This window comes from Python bivittatus, unplaced genomic scaffold (genome assembly GCF_059951505.1).
Source record: "Python bivittatus isolate LINGU-HERP-01145 unplaced genomic scaffold, Pbiv_v1 ctg000700_np1212, whole genome shotgun sequence".
Classification (NCBI taxonomy): domain Eukaryota; kingdom Metazoa; phylum Chordata; class Lepidosauria; order Squamata; family Pythonidae; genus Python; species Python bivittatus.
In genome coordinates this window covers 49,333,111-49,355,900 of record NW_028277098.1, presented here as the reverse complement: position 1 = coordinate 49,355,900, position 22,790 = coordinate 49,333,111, and the positions used below count along the sequence as shown (strand labels likewise).

General features: G+C 36.9%; 1 protein-coding gene across 5 annotated transcripts in view; it reads left to right on the top strand.

The window, feature by feature from the left end:
- Positions 1-22,790, top strand: part of MAST2 (microtubule associated serine/threonine kinase 2) — a 167,558-nt gene that overhangs the window by 59,311 nt on the left and 85,457 nt on the right. For 2 of the 5 annotated variants that reach the window (XM_088153911.1, XM_088153910.1), the window contains exons 4-5: positions 5,359-5,390; positions 21,421-21,627. In XM_088153911.1, coding sequence (XP_088010037.1) covers positions 5,359-5,390; positions 21,421-21,627 — 239 coding nt within the window. Of the gene's footprint in view, positions 1-5,358; positions 5,391-19,747; positions 20,086-21,420; positions 21,628-22,790 lie in introns of those variants that run through there. The other 3 variants (XM_088153913.1, XM_088153912.1, XM_015889217.3) reach the window with 2 other exon arrangements.

Here is a 22,790-nt window from a genome sequence, read left to right as displayed (position 1 = left end):
CCTTTGAAAAATCTGTCTTCAGATATTTCTTGGCCCAGTCTTGCCAAGAACTTATGTGTCTTGTTCAGTGGTGGTCAAGTTTCAGCCTTCCTTACCTTGGCCATGTCTCTGAGCACTGAACACCTTGTACTTCTGGGCAGTCCAGGTAGGTTGCAGTTCTGGAATATGACAGCACTGGAGGATAATGGGTTCCTGGTAGCTTCACGTTTGATTCTTCTCAAATCTTTGGCAGTTAATTTGTATCTTTTTTTCTGAACACGTTTCTTGTGACCCTGTTGATTATTTGCAGCAAAACGTTTGATGGTTCTGTGGCCACGCCCCAATATCTTAGCAATTTCAAGAGTGTGCATCCCTCTGAAAGACTTTTTACAATTTTTGACTTTTCAGAGTCAGTTAAAACTCTTTTTTGGCCCATTTTGCCTGAGGAAAAGAAGCTGCCTAATAATTATGCACACCTTGATGTAGGGTGTTGATCTCCTTAGGCCACACCCTCCCTCATTACACAACTACACATCACCTGATATGCTTATATCCAATAAGCATTCAGGTTTCTACAGCTTGGAGGTGGAAAATATGCATAAAAATGATGATATGGTCAAAATACTCACTTGCCTAATAATTGTGCACACAGTGTACAGTACATAGAAAAGGTGTCCACAGTGGCCCACTCCATATATCACATCACATCACATCACATCACATCACATCACATCACATCACACATATATGATATATATCTCTTTATCAAGTTGTGAAGTATTTCAGTTCTGTCAGGAAAGAAGAGAGGCACATATTGCAGAGAAGTTTCCTAGCTGCTTTGTCACAACAGTAGACACATAATTTAGCTCATTTCTCATTTTATCATTTACAATATTGATAAAATATTTCAGTTTCCTCACTATTCTCTCTCCCAATCATAAATACCATGAGTACTAATGGAGGAATAGTCTTGGTCTGGGTAGTAGGATGCAACAGTGTTACAGAATACCGCTGTGGTACTCACATCTTGAAGTCTACTTAACTTGCCATGGGGACAGGTATGGAGATTGCAGCGACTAAATATACTGACTCTTTTTCCATTGGGGACTGCATCGAAGCTCTGTATGTGCGTTAGTTATTTATCTGGACACAGGAATCAAGGTTGTGCATGGTAAAAATGCTCAGAAGTTGCAATGGAAAGAAGGAATAACCTTGAGGAACAGGAGAAAGAGCTGCTACCAAGATAATGGTAAGATAAAAGAAACCGGAGTCTGGGACAGAACTGTAACCTGAGAAAACCCTTCCTAGTTCTCATGAAGATAAAGGGAGGGAGGGGGGAAGCGCATTCAGACTTGCAAGATTCTGTTACCATAACCTTATATTAAAAGTAGTATTGGCCTGCATGACTTTGGTTTCCTAGCTTGGTTCCTTTGGTTTCCTTGAAGGGCTGACAGGAATGTATGCAAAACTGGGCAATTGATATGGGCAGACTACCTGTCTTCTCCTCACAAGGAATATGGCTGTCACTAAGGGGGAGAAAAATAATTCTGTGTGATCATTGGGAGGAGGAAGTGTCTTGGAATAATGCAGATTAGGCTCAATATTCATATGTAGACCATGTTTTTACATTATAATGTGGCTTATTTTGGTTTAGTATGAGCCCACCTACTATGACTTTGTACTATCTGTGAACAGATACTGTAACTATTCTGTGAATTTGTAGTTGTTCATGATCTCAGAATTGGAGCATCCTTTAGGCCCAAATAAATAAATGAAGAAAAACATTAAAAACCTGGGTTATTGTTATGCATGAATATTGCTATTTTAAATATAAGATATGGAAGGATAATTAATCAAATATGTTTTGAATTAGTTGGAACTGAATATTTATATTTGGAATCTAGTGGTTAAGTACTCTGAAACTGCCATGGCATTTAGGGAAGTGATAGCAATTACATGCTTAGTCAGATACGTTTATCAAATGTTAAATAGCTAAAATTCAACTTTTGGGTTTGTGAAGGAAGAAAGGGAAAGCTGACCTGGGAAAGTTGGACCAGTTAGATAGTCAGCTGCTGAAGAGGACCATAATATAGATATATACTTACAGACATATAAATAATGAAGGTAATACTTCTCTCTTTTGACAGCTAAAGTGCTTGAAAAAATGGACTGTACACTTGTCTCTACAGTGCCTTGATGTTTACTCCTAATTTGTGTGCCAAATTTGTGTGCGGGAACACATTAAGCATAATTAATATGTTTAATCAGAGATTTTTTTTCTATCAAATAAAATTACGGCCCCAGTAAATTCTAGGTTAAACAGAGTAGCCACAATTTGATGGTATATTTTTTAAGATTTTTTTCTCTTGGTTTGCAAAAATTTCTAATTCTTTCATTTGTACAATGCAGTACTCAAGTAGAAAGTTATGAATAAACTTGGATAGCATTAATATATGGCTTTCAGATTTCCTGTAACATGCTTCATTAGTTTGGCTGACATGCTAATTTTCCTGCTGATTCCTATTAATGTATATGTTTAAGAAATATAAGAAATAAATTAATTTGATTGTCCTTAATCATACTGCATGCTGCAACAGCATAAATAATAGTTTTTGGAGCTTTGCCTTTCCTTTTCTAAATATACTGAGACTTCTGTATGTCATTGTGCTATGGAGAAAGATTACTGGAGATATAAGATCTTTTAATTGAACTTAAGGTTTTACCATTAATCAATTTTATATTATTACAGGATATAATCAAAATATCCAGTGGAATATGGACATCAAGGTGTTAAGGGCCCTACTTCAGTTGTTATTGCATTGTAGGCAAAGGTTTCTGTTCAGTTTCTGATCTGTCTTGATAGGGTTGAGATTATTTGAAATAGTTGAAAACCCACTGCCAGTAAGTGTAGGATCTTCATTATAGACCAGTGTTTCTCAACCTCAGCAACTTTAAGATGTGTGGATTTCAACTCCCCAAATTCCCCAGCCAGAAGTTTCCACACCTTAAATTTGCTGAGGTTGAGAAACACTGCTATAGACAAAACTTCATTATAGCCATAAGGCCAGAAAACGATATAAAACCTAAAAAGTAAGTGAATATAAATATACATATATATCAAGTGACAAGTATGTATAGATATATACCAAGAAATAAGAATGAAATATACAATATAAAAGTACAGAGAAAACTAATTTGGATGGATCAACATGGTTCTGGAGGTCTCTTTCTGAAAATTAACAACTGTCTCTATTTACTGACAGGTTCCAGCATAGCCAAACAACATGTTTTGAATACTAGGGAGATGGTCTTTCCCTCTTGTGCAAAAAAATCACTTCACATTTTTCTTTCCTTTTGAAGCAGCTTTCCTTCCAAATCCAGTCTTTTGTTGTTGTTTCTTAATCATTCTGTAGAGAATCAAGTCAGTCTTTTCTTTCTAGCATGGAAAAGGAGAATATGAGAAGGAAGCCAGTTAATAGTGGGATTAGTACTAGACCAAGACTGAAAGAAATACAAGGAAGATTCAAAATAGCCTTTTGTCCTTGCTTGTCTGGTCAACTAAGGAGCTTATTGAGTGGAATTTTTTTTGGAAGAAATATATTCTCAAAGTTGTGGGTAGAAGTTGAAACTTTTCTTAGGTTCTGCAGCAGAGTTCCTATGAGAAACAGTCCTTGGCAGAGAGCACAGTATTATGGGAGGAGCAGTTTTATATATGGAGAGAAAGAGAAACAAACTGAGCAATGCAAGAGAGAGATTGAAAATGTTTATGATGTTGCTATCATTCCACAATCAGAACTGTACTATTCCCAGAAAGGAAAGAGAAATAAACTCTTGGAGAACCCATTTAACACAGAAAAAACCTATTCCATTCTAATCCCAAAAAACACATTCCATTTTTTCCTGGCAATCTAAGTTAAGTTCTACAGTGTTCTTCCTTCCCTAACCATTCTTGCTAGCCAAGATTCAGATTTTTAGTCATGATGGCAAATGGGCTCTCTTGGATTAGTCAAAGTATACAAAGTTAATCTGAGGGAAATATTAACGCTAGTCAAAGAGGGGAAAAATCCTCAGGCATGGAGTATTATTATGATTTTAATAGATTTTTCATATGATTAAAAAGCAGTAAAACTGTTCCTTCCATAATAAACTTTTAAAACTTAAATATATTTGGTTTTATAACACTGTTAATTTTTATGTTCCATACTTTTATAAGATTGCTAAATAGGATAATCATACCATCTAGTGGTGAACTATTACATTTACATGTAAAATATAACAAAAAGTGCTAAAATTGAATTCCATATTTCACATCAAGGTTGTACATGTTATGAAAATGACTTGTAAGAAGTGTGTTGGACCTTATGCAAGAATAAATGCAGCACTCGCCTCTATTCACTAAAGCAGTGCTTCCCAAACTTTTTCCTTCATTACCCCAAACCGCTTATTAAAAGTGGGGGAGGTGGGGAAGACTTGTCTGAGTGACTTGTGATCTCCCCTGCTGACTTCCCTATTGACTTTGCTTGTGGGAAGCTGGCAGGAAAGGTTTCAAATGGTAATCACGTGACCGTGGGACGCTGCAGCTGGTCATAAGTGCGAGCTGGTTGCCAAAAACCCGAATTTTGTTCATGTGGCCTCATGGGTACTGCAGTGGCCAGGAGTTCGAGGACCAGTTGTAAGTCCTTTCCTTCAGCACTGTCATAACTTCAAAAGGTCGCTAAACAAATGGTTGTAACTCAAGGACTACTTGTATTATAAAAACAATATTATTGAATGATCTTTATGACATTTGAACAAATTATCATTGGTAATTTCATCAATTTTCATCTTAATAGGAATACTTTGAGAGATTTTTGAATATATTTTAGTACCTGTGGCAATCTTAAAGTCAATTTAAATATCCCTGGGTAATGTGATTGGGTAATGGGTTTGTGGGTCGTTACCCAAAGAAAAACCACTTTTACCCAATTTTGGGTAATTTGCCCAGGTTTGAGAAGCACCACACTAAAGCAAGCATGAACCTGAAAAATGATGCAGCTGCTTTAAGAAACAGGCTTATTAAAATGAATGCCACTAAAGGCCTTAATATTCATTATTATGATTTGTTTTTATTTTGTTGTACTGTTTTAAGTTGTAAATCACTTCAAAAATTATACAAATGAAAAGGAGTATATAAATACTGATAATAAAATGAATATTTACAAGAGTTTGAATAACGCAGTCACATGCTTTGAAAAATCTAACATTTTTACAATGCTGTATTTAGGCACATTTATCTTCTGTTTATTAATTCATTCACTGTAAATGGCTATTCATTCACCAAGTGATTCTAATAATCTGCCCTAAATCATCTTACTGATTTTCTGTTTTTTCCCCCCACAGAAAGAACTTAGTCTCCCTAGAAGAGGAAGTTTGTGAGTATAACTTTTTAAAATTGTTGTATTAATACAAATTAAACATTTTAAAAATTATGTCTTATGGCCTTGTTTTATTTTTCAGGATTATCCAAGTCTCTTACATGATTAATACTGCTGCATACTACCATTTATCGTTCTCCACAACTGTTTATAATATTGTGGAATTAGATATGGAAGAATTGGAATAGGAAACAGTGTAGACTTCTAAAATTATATGACTCAAAATTAAACATTTTTATATGCCCTGAAATCTTAGAAAAGTACAAGAATTTCATGCAGATTCATGATCTAAGGATTACCTGTCATTTTGGTTGCTTCGCAGTGAAATAAAATTCCGTTTCTAATTGGATTACATGAAGTCCTAGAATAAGTCTTAGTCCTGGAATAAGAATGGCAATTGAGATCATGATCTGAATACTGATTTTATCTTTTGTATAGGAACTTAATGGATTCCTAAGAGGGAAGGATATTAGGAGTCTCTTTTTGTTAAGAGCAATATTGCTGCCACAAGTATGTCAAAGCAGTTGGGCCACAGAGCTGGAGCACTGAGGCTTTCCCCACTGCAATCTCTTATTCCTGTCCAGTTTCTTCTGTGCCATTCTATTCTCATATTATATTATTTTTGGCTAACTCTTGAATGTCTTCACCTATTCATTCTTTCCTAACCATTCTGCAGGATTTTGTATTTCTCTTACCTTCATTAGCAACTTTAATAGCATCACCTCTAGTAGCATTAATAGTATTAGCTTAGTTTCAGACTACCCCTTTTAGGATGATTTAGTATCAGATAGATACTTAGAGATGTGGGCTGGGATGGTAATGGATGTATTATACGGTTTGAGTACAAAGATTGGAGCATGATATCAAACCAGAGGTCTGACATAAATTCCGGTAAAAAACTCTTCTAACAGCAGAGTTAGACAAATATATCTCAAGTTATCTTTTGTGTTGATACATACTAAATATTTTTTCAGAATTACAAAGTGCAAACTGACTGTTGAGTGTATTTTAAATAAACAGAAGGTGGTTCTGAAGTGAGTGTACATGGATAATTGTAGTGACTGTCAGTTTTTTTCCTAATGGATGCCGTGGTGATAGGAGTGTTCCATTTTTCCATTTGCTGTTGTTGCTTTTAGCCTGAAAATTCCAAACTGACAGGAGGAAAGGCCTCAGATTCATTTAGAGCAAAATGACAGAAATACTCATTGTGCTAGTAAAGGGCAACCAGCTACAACTCAGAGGAGGAAAAAATAGTTCCTTACCATAAATGCTTTTCAGGACAGATGCTCCTAATCAAATTTCCATCTATTTCCTTATGTAGAACCTTTACCTAAATGTTTCAGTAATTGAAGTTTGAACTCATGAGAAACCCTCATGCTCAGGGATATAATTTTAACTACTCATTTGTTCAAATGTGAATGTGTTTCATCAATTTGCTCCTTTTTTCAAAAGTCCCATTGGAATTGTGATATAAACATATATTTTACAGCAAAAGGACCATTCAGAAACCATTCTTAGCTCAGATATTGAGTATGGTTACTTAACTGGTTCTTTTTGTTAGCGCTTTCAAAAAGTTAAGTGAATTGGAGAGGGAAGAATAGCTTTTCTGGGTGAATAAATGGAAGAAAAATAAGAAACCCACGTGTCCTGCAAGTTGTGCAATTCTTCCTAAATTGTACAGCCAAGAAATCATTCACTGCTTGCTGCTGTTATATCTTCCTGCATAGGATTTCCTTATGTTTTTGAATTCTGTGATACTTCTACCTTCTCCTTTATTCCTTGTCTTTAGTTCTGTCTTTTTCCTTTAGCAATGGTGATGGCTTTCAAATTTAGTTGAAGCTGATACTGTTCAAATTAACTGCTTTGGCCTTGATCTCTTACATTTTATCTGTGACAGATTGCTTCCTTGATGAGATGCCTTGGTTAGACTTACTGAGAAATAGGTGTATTGTTCGTATTGTGTGCCCTCTGGAACAACGTTGTTTCTGAGATTTGTACGACCCCCACTTCACCTTATGTAAACAAGCCCTCAGGGCTTGGCTGTTCCTCTGGCCCTTGGGTTAGAGTGGGTGATAGACTCCTGTGTGGTGTTTTGATTACTAGTTGGCATTGTTTCTCCCAACCTTTTTTCTAGGTTATGTGCTTTTTGGCTTTTTATTGTTTTATTCTGAAAGGCACCTAGAATTATGATAGATTGGGGTAGCCTGTACATATTGATTTTCATGCTAATTTATATATGAAAATATAGAGGTATATTCTTTATCTCTCAACCTTTCTAAACATAGGTGGTTAATTATATATAGTTTTGTTTTTAATGTGGTTCTGTTGACCTAGAAAGATTTGGGGTGCAAGTCCATGGAATACAAAAATGTTTAAATATATGCAAACTAATACTAATGTATATGTCTAAGTCATACTTAGAAATAATGAACAGAAGTGATACTTCACAGATAGCAAGTCAATTTCCTAACCAGTTTAACCTTGAACAAATTTGTGTCCTGTCTTTAGAACAATTCTTCTCTCCCATACTTCTCAGGAAACAGTTTTTGATTCATCTTACATAATTTGTATTCTGAATCATGTGCTGTCATTCAGTATATAAACAATGATTTTCTTAGAGAATATATGTAGCTCAGGGTTGAACTGTGGCATCCTTGGTGATGATGCCTACTTGGGTAATGAAATATCTGCAAGCAAACAACCACGCTCAGAGAGCACCAAGGACTCCACAATGATTTTCTTGCTTACCCTGGTATTTATGCATAAGGCTGTCCAGAGAAGAGTGAATATTACTGCCAGACAGCCTTGAGACTTGGCTAACTTGTAAATTATTAATTAAGTAGTTATGTGGGCGTTCTTTAATTTTTATGTAAAATTATAATTAAAACTAATCCTAGCAATCAGCAATTTGGGACCAAGTGGTTTTAGGGGCATGCATTTTTAAAGTATACTTTTTTCCCTTCCAACTTTTACTCTGATTTCAGTATAAGTATGACAAGAGATATAAGACACTTTTATAGCTAGTCTGTTTGCTTACTTTGATATTTAGCCTGTATTTAAAACTATACATGATGTGGTAAGGAGAAAATAAACATTTGTAAATATAGTTTGAAAACAGGTGGTATAAAAATAGTTCTTATTTTGATAGATCAGTCAAACCAGCACCAATCAACTTCATCTCCTGATTCTAATTTTAAATGTATTGCTGACTCTTCATACATTCCAAGGCAGTTTCAATAATCACTTCACAATGGAGTTTGGTTTTGGGGGGGCATTTTATCCAATTTAGAGGGAACCCTAAAAATTAAGTACAAGGACAATACTGCAATATAGAGGCAACATATAATATTTGAAGTGATGGAAACACATTTAAAAGATTGAGAGTGCAACTCATTTGGAGATGGGGGAGGTGTTTCAGCTTATTAAAGCTAGCATGAGAACTGAAAGATTTATCTTGACTTTGACTTGCTATTGTGTCTCAACTGCTCTTGGTTAAAGAGCAGATGTCAAATAGGGAAATTCCAAACTTGAACATAGCAGCCCAATCCTATACATATTTACACAGAAGTTCCATTGTAACATCTGATGAATAAAGAAAAAGGCAAGGGAGTTTTTTTCCTTTATGGATCATAGAAAGGATTTGATCAGTAGCCTTTAAAAATGGGGATATACTAGACCACCTCATCTGCCTATTGAATAATTTGTATGATGATCAGTAAAAAACTGTTAGAACAGAATATGGAACAGTTAAATGGTTCAAAATTGGAGAAGGAGTGCTCCAAGATTGTATTCTGTCACCTTTAACTCATAGGGAGAATATATCATGAGAAGTGCTGGACTAGAAGAAATAGAAATTGAAATTAACATTGTTGGGAGAAATATCAACAATCTCATATATACTGATGACTGGAAGCAATGAAGATTTAAACAAAGAGTGTAAAATTTAGTCTACTGCTCAGCATTAAAACAAACAAACAAACAAACAAACAAAGATTATGCCAAAAGGCAGTGGCAACCCAGTGTGAATGAAGGGAGAATTTGAAGTAGTAATGGACGCTTATGTTGCTAGGTGACTGTAGCCATGAAATAAAAAGAAATCTGCTACTTAAGAGAAAGACTTTGACAAATCTAACAAAATTTGTGGTCTGTAGATGCTGTAAAGCCAACAAAAGATACATATTGTGAAATATATGATTCTTCCATTTGAAATACATAGCTGTAAAAGTTGGATAGTCCAAAAGTCTAAACAAATGAAAATTGATACCTTTGTATTGTAGTGCTAGAGAATATTATTTAAAATATCTTGGACCAAAAGAAGAACCGATCATTCAGTACTAGTTAAAGTAAAGCCAATCTATTTACTTGAGGCATGAATGATAAAGCTAAAGCTTAGATAATTTGAACATGTAATGCAAAGGGAAGAATCATTTGGAGAAGATCCTGATGCTTGGAAAAATTGAAGGCAGTCAGAGAAGATGCCAACAGAAGGCAAAGCGACTAAGCACTATCACTGATGGCACAAGGATAAGAACCTAAAGAAACAGTTATTGACAAATGTTCCTGCCAAAATGATATTCATTGTATCATGAAAAATTGGAAGTGACCAAATGACTGAACAACATTTTGACTTATTGTATTTAGGATCATAGGTGTAATGGATTCAGATGCCTCAGAGGCTGAGGCTGAGGGCCTGATCTGTCAAGTGGCCAGCCTCAGGAATTAGCAGACAGACCCCTGGGGCTGACTCAGCAGAAAAACAGCAGGAGCAGGTACAGGAGGAGTCAGGTAATGAAGGACCTGATTCTGGCAGAGCACCTAATCCCAGGACACCCTGGCAGCTTTGGAGAACTGAGCAGAGGCACTCTGACTTTTCAAGATGCAAGGGCGCCAATGTCTGTAAATGAGCCACACCTGTATCTGGCTTATTTAAGAAGGCTGGTCCTTCTTTGGGAACATCTTGTCAACTTCAGATCTTGGTTCTTGTGCCCTCACTTCTGCTCTGCTTCCTGACTCTCAGCTCTTTGACCTGGATTGGCTGACTAACCTCCTTGGAATTTGACTCTTGGACTGTTGTGAGCTATATTTGCTTCTCTGAACCCAAACTCTATCTCATTCTGGACTGAACTGTCAGGCAAAACCTTGGTCTCCTGTATCTTTTCCAGAGCATGCATGCATTTTCACAGCCAGCTATTTGCCTGCCATTCATTCATTTATTCGTTTGTCAAATTTATATTGCCACCCATCTCGCATGAAGTAACTGGGTAGTGTACAATAAAACCAGCAATTAAAACATTCTACAAACCCAGTTAAAACAATAAACATAGATAAAACAAGATCACCAGAGGGAAGATGTTACATATAATGCAGCTTTTGTACTAGACTGTTTCCTACTTGTCAGAAAAACCCTTGTAAATCAACCAGCATCTGTGTGCTTAGTCTGGAGAAGGACAGGAGGTAAATGTGGGAATAACCAGACATTTTGGGTAGGGGTTCCCTTTTACAGGAAACCAAGCATCCACAGAAACAGCAAAAGGAAGAAACTGAGCTGCCATCTATTCTATCAACGTATACCCACTCTGAATTGGCTTACTATACCATATTTGTTGTTGTTGTTTAGTCGTTAAGTCGTGTCCGACTCTTCGTGACCCCATGAACCATATTGTGCCAGGCCTTCCTGTCCTTCACTGCCTCCCTGAGTTTGCTCAGTTTCATGCTCATTGCTTCAGTGATGCTATCTAACCATCTCATCCTCTGCCGTCCTCTTCTCCTTTTGCCTTCAATCTTTCCCAGCATCAGGGTCTTCTCCAAAGAGATCTCTCTTCGCATTAGGTGACCAAAGTATCTGAGCTTGAGCTTCATTATCAATCCTTCCAATGAGCAATCAGGGTTGATTTCCTTTAAGATTGACTGGTTTGACCTCCTAGCAGTCCAGGGGACTCTCAAGAGTCTTCTCCAGCATCACAGTTCAAAGGCATCAATTCTTCGGCACTCAGCCTTCTTTATGGTCCAGCTCTCACAGCCATACATTACTACTGGAAAAACCATAGCTTTGACTATGCGGATCTTTGTCGGCAAGGTGACGTCTCTGCTTTTTAATGTGCTATCTAGGCTTGCCATAGCTTTCCTCCCAAGGAGCAAGCATCTTTTAATTTCATGGCTGCAGTCTCCATCTGCGGTGATCTTGGAGCCCAAATAAATGAAGTCTGTTACTGCTTCCATTTCTACCCCTTCTATTTGCCAGGAATTGATGGGTCCAGATGCCATGATCTTAGTTTTTTTAATGTTGAGTTTCAAGCCAGCTTTTGCACTCTCCTCTTTCACCCTCATCAAGAGGCTCTTTAGTTCTTCTTCACTTTCTGCCATTAGGGTGGTATCGTCCGCATATCTGAGGTTGTTGATGATTCTCCCTGCAATCTTAATTCTGGCTTGTGATTCTTCCAGCCTGGCATTTCTCATGATGTACTCTGCATATAGGTTAAATAAGCAGGGTGACAGTAGACAGCCTTGTCGTACACCTTTCCCTATTTTGAACCAATTGGTTGTTCCATGACCGGTTCTAACTGTTGCTTCTTGTCCCGCATACAGATTTCTCAGGAGACAGGTAAGATGGTCTGGTACTCCCATCTCTTTAAGAATTTGCCACAGTTTGTTGTGATCGACACAATCAAAGGCTTTTGCATAGTCAATGAAGCAGAAGTAGATATTTTTCTGGAACTCTCGTGCTTTCTCCATGATCCAGCGAATGTTGGCGATTTGATCTCTAGTTCCTCTGCCTCTTCGAAACCCAGCTTGTACATCCGGTAGTTCTCGGTTCATGTATTGCTGAAGCCTAGCTTGTAGGATTTTGAGCATAACCTTGCTAGCATGTGAAATGAGTGCAATTGTGCGATAGTTTGAGCATTCTTTGGCATTGCCCTTCTTTGGAATTGGAACATAAACTGACCTTTTCCAATCCCGTGGCCACTGTTGCGTTTTCCAAACTTGCTGGCATATTGAGTGCAGCACTTTAACACCATCATCTTTTAGTATTTTAAATAACTCAGCTGGAATCCTGTCATCTCCACTAGCTTTGTTGTTAGCAATGCTTCCTAAGGCCCACTTGACTTCACTCTCTAGGATGTCTGGCTCAAGGTCAGCGACCACACCAGTATGGACATCGGGGACATTAAGATCTTTCTTGTATAGTTCTTCTGTGTATTCTTGCCACCTCTTCTTAATCTCTTCTGCTTCTGTTAGGTCCCTGCCTTTTTTGTCCTTTATCATGCCCATCTTTGCACTAAACGTTCCTTGGATATCTCCAATTTTCTTGTAGAGATCTCTAGTCTTCCCCATTCTATTGTTTTCCTCGATTTCTTTGCATTGTTCATTTAAGAAGGCCTTCTTATCTCTCCTTGCTATTCTCTGGAAATCTGCATTCAGTTGTTTATATCTTTCCCTTTCACCCTTGCTTTTCGCATTCCTTCTTTCCACAGCTATTTGTAAAGCCTCATCAGACAGCCATTTTGCTTTCTTGCATTTCTTTTTCTTTGGGATGGTTTTAGTTGCTGCCTCCTGTACGATGTTACAGACCTCCGTCCATAGTTCTTCAGGCACTCTGTCTACCAAATCTAATCCTCTAAATCTATTCATCACCTTCACTGTGTACTCACAAGGAATATGATCTAAGTCATACCTAAGTGGTCTAGTGGTTTTCCCTACATTCTTCAATTTAAGCCTAAATTTTGCAGTAAGAAGCTCATGATCTGAGCCACAGTCAGCTCCTGGTCTTGTTTTTGCTGTCTGTATAGAGCTTCTCCATCTTTGGCTGCAAAGTATATAATCAATCTGGTTTCGGTATTGACCATCTGGTGATGTCCATGTGTAGAGTCGTCTCTTGTGTTGTTGGAAAAGAGTGTTTGCTATGACTAGCTTGTTCTCTTGACAGAACTCTATTAGCCTTTGCCCTGCTTCATTTTGTACTCCAAGGCCAAACTTGCCTGTTATTCCGATTACTCCTTGACTTCCTACTTTAGCATTCCAATCCCCTATGATGAAAAGGACATCTTTTTTTGGTGCTAGTTCTAGAAGTTGTTGTAGGTCTTCATAGAAGCGGTCAACCTCAGCTTCTTCAGCATCAGTGGTTGGGGCATAGACTTGGATGACTGTGATATTGAATGGTTTGCCTTGGATACGCACTGAGATCATTCTGTCATTTTTGAGGTTGTACCCCATTACTGCCTTTCCGACTCTCTTATTGACTATGAGTGCAACTCCATTTCTTCTAAGGGTTTCTTGCCCACAGTAGTAGATATAATGGTCACCCGAATTAAATTCACCCATTCCCGTCCATTTCAGTTCGCTGATTCCCAAGATGTCGATGTTCAGTCTTGTCATCTCATGTTTGACCACATCCAGCTTGCCTTGGTTCATAGATCTTACATTCCAGGTACCTATACAATATTGTTTTTTACAGCATCGGACCTTCTTTTCGCTTTCAGATACATCCACAGCTGAACGTCCTTTCGGCTTTGGCCCAGCCGCTTCACTCTTTCTGGAGCTACTTGGAATTGCCCTCCGCTCTTCCCCAGTAGCATATTGGACACCTTCTGACCTGAGGGGCTCATCTTCCGGCGTCATATCTTTTAGCCTTTTAACATTGTCCATGGGGTTTTCTTGGCAAGGATACCGGAGTGGGTTGCCATTTCCTTCTCCAGTGGACCACATTTTGTCAGAACTCTCTGTCATGACCTGTCTGTCTTGGGTGGCCCTGCACGGTATAGCTCATGGCTTCACTGAGTTACGCAAGCCCCTTCGCCACGACAAGGCAGTGATCCATGAAGGGGACTATACCATATATTGCCAGCAAAAAAAATTCTGATCACTAGATGACAGTAAAGGTAGCTTTACTGCCATGTAGTGATCAAAAAGTCTTTTTTCACCTCAGTTCTGGTACGATTAGAATAGTTATTTCCTAGGCAAGCCTCTCTTTTTTTTGCATCTATCTTGACTAAGGCAGAACAATTATTTGCCTTAACTCATCTGTTTTCTCCTCATGAAATATGAAGTTCATTGAGTTGTTTTCCTATATTTCCTTATCCATATGTTTTATTTTTTCCTGTCTTTACATACAGTGCATTCGGCAAGTATTCAGACTCCCTTTACTTTTTTCAATTTTGTTATGTTGCAGCCTGATACTACAATTGTTCAAATTCATTTTTTTCTCATTAAACTACACTCAGTACCCCATAATGACAAAGTGAAAACAGAATTTTAGAAATGTCTGTAAATTTATTAAAAAGGAAAAACTGAAATATCACATTGGCGTAATTATTCAGACCCTTTACTCAGTACCTTGTTGAAGCACCTTTGGCAGCAATTAAAGTCTCAAGTCTTTTTCGGAATGACGCAACAAGCTTTGCACACTTGGATTGGGGGATTTTCTGCCATTCTTCTTTGCAAATCCTCTCAAGCTCAGTCAGGTTGGATGGGGACCATCGGTGGACAGCCATTTCCGGGTCTCTCCAGAGATGTTCAATAGGGTTCAAGTCTGGCTGGGCCACTCTAGGACATTCACAGAGTTGTCCCTAAGCCATTCCTGTGTTGTCTAGGCTGTGTGCTTAGGATCGTTGTCATGTTGGAAGGTGAACCTTCAGCCCAGTCTGAGGTCCTGAGTGCTGTGGAACAGGTTTTCATTGAAGATATCTCTGTACTTTGCTCCATTCAGCTTTCCCTCAACCCTGACCACTCTCCCAGTTCCTGCTGCTGAAAAACACCCCCACAGCATGATGCTGGCACCACCATGCTTCACTGTTGGGATGGTATTAGGCAGGTGATGAGCGGTGCCTGGTTTCCTCCGGACATAACGTTTAGAATTGAGGCCAAACAGTTCAATCTTGGTTTATCAGACCAGAGGATCTTGTTTCTCACAGTCTGAGAGTCCTTCAGGTGCTTTTTTGCAAAGTCCAAGCAGGCTTTCATGTCTAGTCACTCTGCCATAAAGCCCAGATTGGTGGAGGGCTGCAGTGATGGTTGTCCTTCTGGAACTTTGTCCCATCTCCACACAGGATCTCTGGAGTTCAGTCAGAGTGATCATCGACTTCTTGGTCACCTCTCTTACTGAGGCTCTTCTCCCCCGATTGCTCAGTTTGGCCCAGCAACCAGCTCTTGGAAGAGTCCTGGTTGTGCCATACTTCTTCCATTTAAGAATTATGGAGGCCACTGTGCTCTTGGGAACCTTCAGTGCAGCAGAAATTTTTTCGTAGCCTTCCCCATATCTGTGCCTTGCAATAATCCTGTCTCTGAGCTCTGTAGGCAGTTCCTTTGACCTCATGGCTTTTGCTCTGGTACAGTATGCATTGTCAGCTGTGAGGCCTTCTATAGAGAGGTGCGTGCCCTTCCAAATCATGTCCAATCAATTTAATTTACCACAGGTGGACTCCAATCAAGGTGTAGAAACAGCTCAGCAAGATCAAGAGAAATGAGAGGCATCTGAGCTAAATTTCAAGTGTTGTTGCAAAGGGTCTGAATACTTATGCCAATGTGATATTTCAGTTTTTCCTTTTTGATAAACTTGCAGACATTTCTAAAATTCTGTTTTCACTTTGTCATTATGGGGTACTGAGTGTAGATTAATGAGGAAAAAAATGAATTTGAAAGATTGTAGTATCAGGCTGCAACATAACAAAATTGAAAAAAGTGAAGGGGGTCTGAATACTTTCTGAATGCACGGTATATGCACTGAGAAGAAAGCAACACTGAGATAGTAAGGAATTTTAAAATTGATAAAATGCAGTAACTTTTGTGAATCTTTGTGAACCTTCTAACACGCATGGCTGTTACAATGGATCTGAAGGTTACTATGGGATAAGAGGGGAACTATAGAAAGGAGCAGCTGCTTTCTTTTTGGGTAAATCTGAAAAATTGGACAGAGTACTGGAAATATTTAATTATGCTCAGCCAAGTTATTATCTAGTTTTCCAACTGAATGCCTATAAGAAGGAAATTTGCCTTCATGAGAGCCTGAAGAATTTCTGTTTGCAGAGGCCAGTATTAAAAAGAAAATAGGGAAGTTTTTTTCTGAAAATTGGTGCAATAGTATTTTAATTAAATTAGCCAAGTCCAGAGATGCTATTGAAGAGTGGATCTAAAAATAAACTCTTTCTAAAAAGATATCTGATGCTAATTCAGGAATTTAAATGGCCAGCTGCATTTGGTAAGTGTTTATATGACTTACCAAAAGTGCATGAAGAAAACCAGCTTTTCTTCTGAATGAGAAATACATATTAAAAGATGTTAGAGATGACTTTGTATATCTGTCAGCATTTTCACATACATAAAATACATCAGCAGTATTTCCAAATAGAAAATTTATTTCATAAAGACTATATCCTTTTTGCTTAAGATTGGTTGCCTGTAATGGGTTAGAAAGTATACCAACTATTTTGGGGCAAGCTCACTAGTCATATAGCGATGTAGTGAGGAAAATACTTACATTTCCTCTAGTTTCTGAGAATCAAAGCTGTTTGATACAATTACTAACTTAATTTTAGCTAGAATTTTTGTGCCAATTTTAAATTTGTGTCAATTTGTGCCAATTTTGAATCTACCTCTGCAGTATTTCAATACCAATAAAAACTACCTTCGCATACAATTTGGCAAGTTTGTTATATTTTCACTGGAAATAAAAAAATGTACATAGTGGGGCAGTGTGAATGCAGATGACCACAACATTTGATCAGGTAATGATATCAATGGACTGAAAATTCAGAATGCTAAAGATTTAAATAAATCAGTATAATTCTTACTGAAATTCATCAAATACCTCCCCTTCCATCTTCAAGTACACGTGTTATATTTGTCAGCATTTCTTGATCCATGACTTTATCTTCACAGATAGTTTGACAGCTCTTTAAATCTGCTAGCTTCTGGAGCCTAATGAGCTCTATAGACCATTTCTATAAATTCATTTGAAAATGTTAATCTTGATTGTCTTATTTATTATTGAAACATTCCACAGCCATATTATGCAGACATCAGCAATACTACATGGATTAAATTTCAGCTTGTTGGCCAAATATTTTATTGCACTACCAATAGTATTAAAATGGCTTCTGGGGCACAGGTTTACTTATTTACATTAAAGATTTTGTAATAAGATCAAAATTACATAGATGGCTATTTTTTAATTTGAATATTGGTTTTCTTCATCAAAGTAAAAAGCTAAACATGATTTAAGGATGCAATTGTACCTTTTCTAATTACTAAAAATAATTTTGGAGGACTGTGTAGGGTGCCGTAATTTATTGAATGGATAGGAGAGCTTAAACCATTTGTTCCCTGCTCGGTCCTGACCTAGATCATGCCCCCATGCTTATAGTGGTCAAACATAGATTTATAATTTCAGTATTGTTTCATTGTTTTGGGTTCTGGATTGGAAATAGTGATGGGTGGAGTGTTAAAAACCCTCTCCTGATCATCAGGAAGTAGAACTCAGTTCTAGTCAGACCTTCTGTACCAAGCATTGAGAAAGGGGAGAAAAAGTACAGCTACTAATTATGTCTTTAAGTAAATATATAATTAAGATTATTAGAAGTTTAGCAAACTGAGCTGTCATATGTAAAACATATGGTTTAATAATATTAATGATTAATATTAATAATTGAATGGTGATATATCATGAATAATATTATGTAATATAATGTGAAATGCCTGAAAAATATTGAGAAATTAACAACTTTTAGCTAAGTAACCTGCAGGCTGAGAGACATCATGACAGCAAGATTAATTTGTTGCCTTCTCATCTTGCATGTGGGCTTCTCTGTGGCATCAGGGTGGTGGATTAGACAGGCCATCTCCCAAATTTTAGATGAGAAAGGGATGGAAGGTAGTAGAAAGAATGAAGGAAAGACAGCACAATTTTTGTTTTGCCACTGTGTGTGCTGAGAAATTCACACTGGCCAAAACTTTTCTAATGACAGAGGACACAACAGACCCGAAATTGAACACAAATATTTAAAATATAGTGTGTAGTCAGATCATATAGCTGTATGCATCTGAAGGAAAAACAATAAATTTTGTGACTCTTATAAATTTATGCTGGGGAAGAAAATAACACATCCCACTTGGGAAAGGAATATTGGTACAATCCAAATGTTTCCAGATAAATTTGGCTATATGGGAAATGGAAGAACATTCATTTATTTGAAGCTGTGATATTCTGCAAATGTGGTTGAGTGTGTGGGTGCTGGAAGATAGATTTAATTATGTGAATGAGGCATGAAGGGAGAATAGCAAAGCAAGGTATGCATAGCTGAAGAAAGTGATTGATAGCACATCTGTTGCTCTCCGCAGAGTTTTAATGGCAGAAAGTATAAATTGTACAATGCATTTCAGAATACTTACTGTTGGGCAACTGATTATCTTATTCTGTTATTATAGTAGTCACTCTAATTGTCAATCAATAAATAACTGATCCTTTTCTTACATGGAAATTATCTTTTGTGTATGTATAAACAGAAGAAGACCACAGTTAATGATTGTGTAAAGATCCAAACCTGGCTACATAATTGTTGTTATAATAGTTATAGTAAGCATATCTGTGTAGTAATGTTTATCAAGTAGATACATAGATAATTGTGGTATTATCTATCTATCTATGGCACAAGCTCAAGGTATGCTGTTTTAGAGAGCAATTAGAGGCATATAAATATGCACTGTAGTGGTTGATGGACTTGTGATATAAATTTCTACAGATGGTGGGTTGAAGACCCTGATTAACAATGGCATGTATATAATGTATTGATTTGAGTTAGCAGCTAGGATTGCTATTTGACAACTAAAAAGAATGAGTCATTGATACAGGAGGAAATAGATTTTTCTTTAAAAGGAATCTGTTATAAATCATTATAAATTACTAACATTTGAGCCCTTGTTTTTACCAGTTCATTTCTAGATTCATATTAGGAATTGTAATTGTCAGAACACTGTTTTTCTATCTTCCAGGAGAAAAGTCTTATAAAATAGTTTAATAATTTAGGTTTGAATATTATATTAATATAAGAAAATAATCCAGAATAAGGAAAAAGGCATGACATTGTTCCCTGATTAACATCCAAAAAGAGATATCAAAACTTATCTCCAAACAGTGAAGAGCAGCTGCTCATAGCTTTGTTGGAAATCTGGCTCAGAGCAGTGTCTGAGTACTACTTTTACAGTGTGAGTTTTCGTGTTGGTATGCAAGACTTCTGCCAAATGTTTTTTGCTCATGTGCCATTTCTCCCTCTTGGTTTCTGTTTTCCTTGTGGCTTGCTGAAATGAACAAACATTTGTCAGTGATTTGCTGAGCTGCAACTATGATTGGTGGTAGAAGTACATTGTAGGATGGCTATGTGATAAAAAGGTCCAGTCCTTATTTCAGGCTTCACAGTCCTAGTGCTTCATACTTGTTGCCTATGATTTAGCTGCTTCTGGAAGTTATAAATAAATTTCAGAAAGCTTCTTTTTTGGGGGGGGGAAGTGTTTTGACACATCTGATAGTTTTGGACAGAAGTTCAGTGCATAGAACCTGTGGCTGACATTGGACCTCTGCTACAAGCTAAGTATTGGATTTAACTGGCTCTAAGATCTCTGGTTGTTGAATAAAATCTAGTGTTTCACACAGTGAAATGATGAAACGAAGAAGAGAAAGATTTGGAGCTCCATCTCTACGTGTCCAGTAAGACTTGTTTTGGAAAATAGATTTCCATAGCTTAACTAATCTTATTGGAAATGAACATATCTAATATTAATTTGTTCCTGAGTGAGTGTTTTAAAACACTTTCCCATGCTCTTTAATAGAAAAGATTTAGAGCAGTTTATATACTAACAGTAAAACAAGATAGTTTCCGCTGAACAGAATGCTTTAGCCTTTTAAAATAGATATTCATAACTTTTGATAATCTTTGTAGTTAATGGAGGAATAATGTAGAAGTAATGTAAAATAATCAGTGCTTAACCTAATATTTTATATAACGAGGCAGTATATTTGGATTTTTGTATTCATTGGCATAAACTGAACAAACATATTGACTCTTAGGTTTTATATGTTTTAATTTTTACAATCATAAAGCTAATGATTCAAACGAAGTAGTATAGTAATAGAAATTGATACTTTAGTATCAAGACTAAATAAACTTTATCTACATTTTCCCCATAAATGTGCCAGTTCAAATACTTCAGATGAACTGTTTTTCTCTCCTTCTCTTTCCTTTTATAAATAACTGAAAATCAACAGTTTTGTCCACAGTTGGACAAACATTAGAAAGGGTCCAGATACAATGTAAAAAAATTTGGTTTTTGCCAACTGCAAGACAATGGGCTGTGGTTTATTATTTATTTATTTACTTGGAAAAAGGAAATGCCACCCATTCCTTTGAAAGTGCTAGGCAATTTACAAGGTACAATAAAAGTGTAACTCAAATCCTATCATCATCATTATGATGATCAGCAACATTTTTTTTAAAAGGAGCCCCCACACTAAATTGTAGTGAAGATGGGGCTTGCTTCATTTCTAGTGGCAATTTATTGCATACTATGGGCTCAACTGTGGAGAAAACTGAATTGGTCATGAGTTCAACAAACGGCCCACCATTGAAGACCTAAGTGTAGAGAATGGACTCTATGGGGGCAGGCACTTTAAAGTGTCATTGAATGCAAGTAGATTTATCATTAAATGTGAGTACAATACAGATGAATAAATATCTTTCATTAGTTTGTAAATTCCAACTCAGTATTGAAAACAATTTTAATAGCTCATGCTTTCATGAAATCTAAGATTTAAGCATAAGACACATGTGGACTAACCGAGGAGCATTGGCCATTATGTATAGCTTCAGTACTTCTTGTGTACAGTGTCTAATCAAGACCTCAAACCTTAAAGAATTTTAAAGATAGAAAAACATCTGGTTAGGAGTGGATACGTTATTGTCAGCAACGTGATTTTGTTTTCTGAAAAGACAACAGATTTAAGATGATTTAGAAATTGACTGTTTCTGTTGTGGTACTTTATCAGAATCTCCTCTCCTTTCCTCTCCCACTGCCGAGGAAGCGAAGTCCATCAACATGTGTTCTCCCCTACATCCGCTCCAGGTCTGCAACATCTTAAAATTCCACTTAGTGCTGATTGTGCCCTTGCAACCTCTCCTCTAGTATTTTACCTCAGTCCACAACCTCAGAGCAACCCTGGTAGTCCCTGCTACAGCAATCCACTTCAGTGGAGGTAAGGAGGAATTTAAACTGGGAATGTTTGTGGTTTGTGCAACCTTTTACACGGAATATTTAAAGTGGATCTTACATATTTTAGGGGCATCTTTTTAGCATTCAAGATACTACTATATTCACATGGCTAATGATAAGGTAGTCTCCAATTCATTTACCCAGTTGTCCCTCTTATTTTTCCAAATAATTAAGGCAACAAGTGTAATTAATACACCAGCACATGTGTACTAAAAGATTTTGATTCACATGGTTTCACATGCTACTTTAAAGTTATAAAATTAATTGTCAAGCTGCGTTTCACTTATATGTTGTGACTATTAGGTGGCGTTATGGATCAACCATTTCTTTTTCAATATTGATTCTCCAAAGAATCAAAGCTACTTATTAAGGGTGATGTCTGTTATGAGGCAAAATAAGGCTGATGTTGATGTTGTAGTTGCTGTAAGGCAACAATGGCAGCAGTCTTCTCCTTCCTTGTATTTCTCTTCCTCCTTACTCTTGGAACTAATGCTACAACAGTGATGACACTTGCTTATTTCTGACCTGAAATGGATAGGTTTCACATAGTCACCTTCTTCCAGCATACCACAGCTTGTTAGTTTAATTTAGACTAAAGACAGCAGTTGTCAAATCCAACAGAGATCTTCTTATGTCTTTAGGAGGTGTTTCAGGGCAGATCTGAATAACGAAAGACTAAACTAGGTATACATTGGCTTCATCTCCTTCTTCCCAAATAGAGACTGTTATCTTTTCTGGCAGTTAAAACTTACTGTTTTCTTTTTTAATTGACTCTAATTCTAAAATAAATAACACTTAAATTCTTTCCTTTTTATATATTAGCAAAAGCTGTTTAAGTGAATTTGAATTCATACTTTATCCAGTCAGGTTTGCCTATGGTATTTTAAAGGTTTTAATGCTTTGTAATAAAATTAAGATTTTTTTTGGTATGTGTTCATGCTTAGTTAAACAGTTATAGTTATGAGACTATGTTTTCTATTGCATCTAGTTAGATGACTATTGCACCTGCTCCTTTGAAAGCTATGCAGTAAAAATTATTTATTATTTATTAAATAGATTATAAGGCTTTCCATCTCACAAATGCAACTCTGGGCATCTTAACAACACTCTAAAACAATAAAAAACAATATTATTTAAGAATAAGAA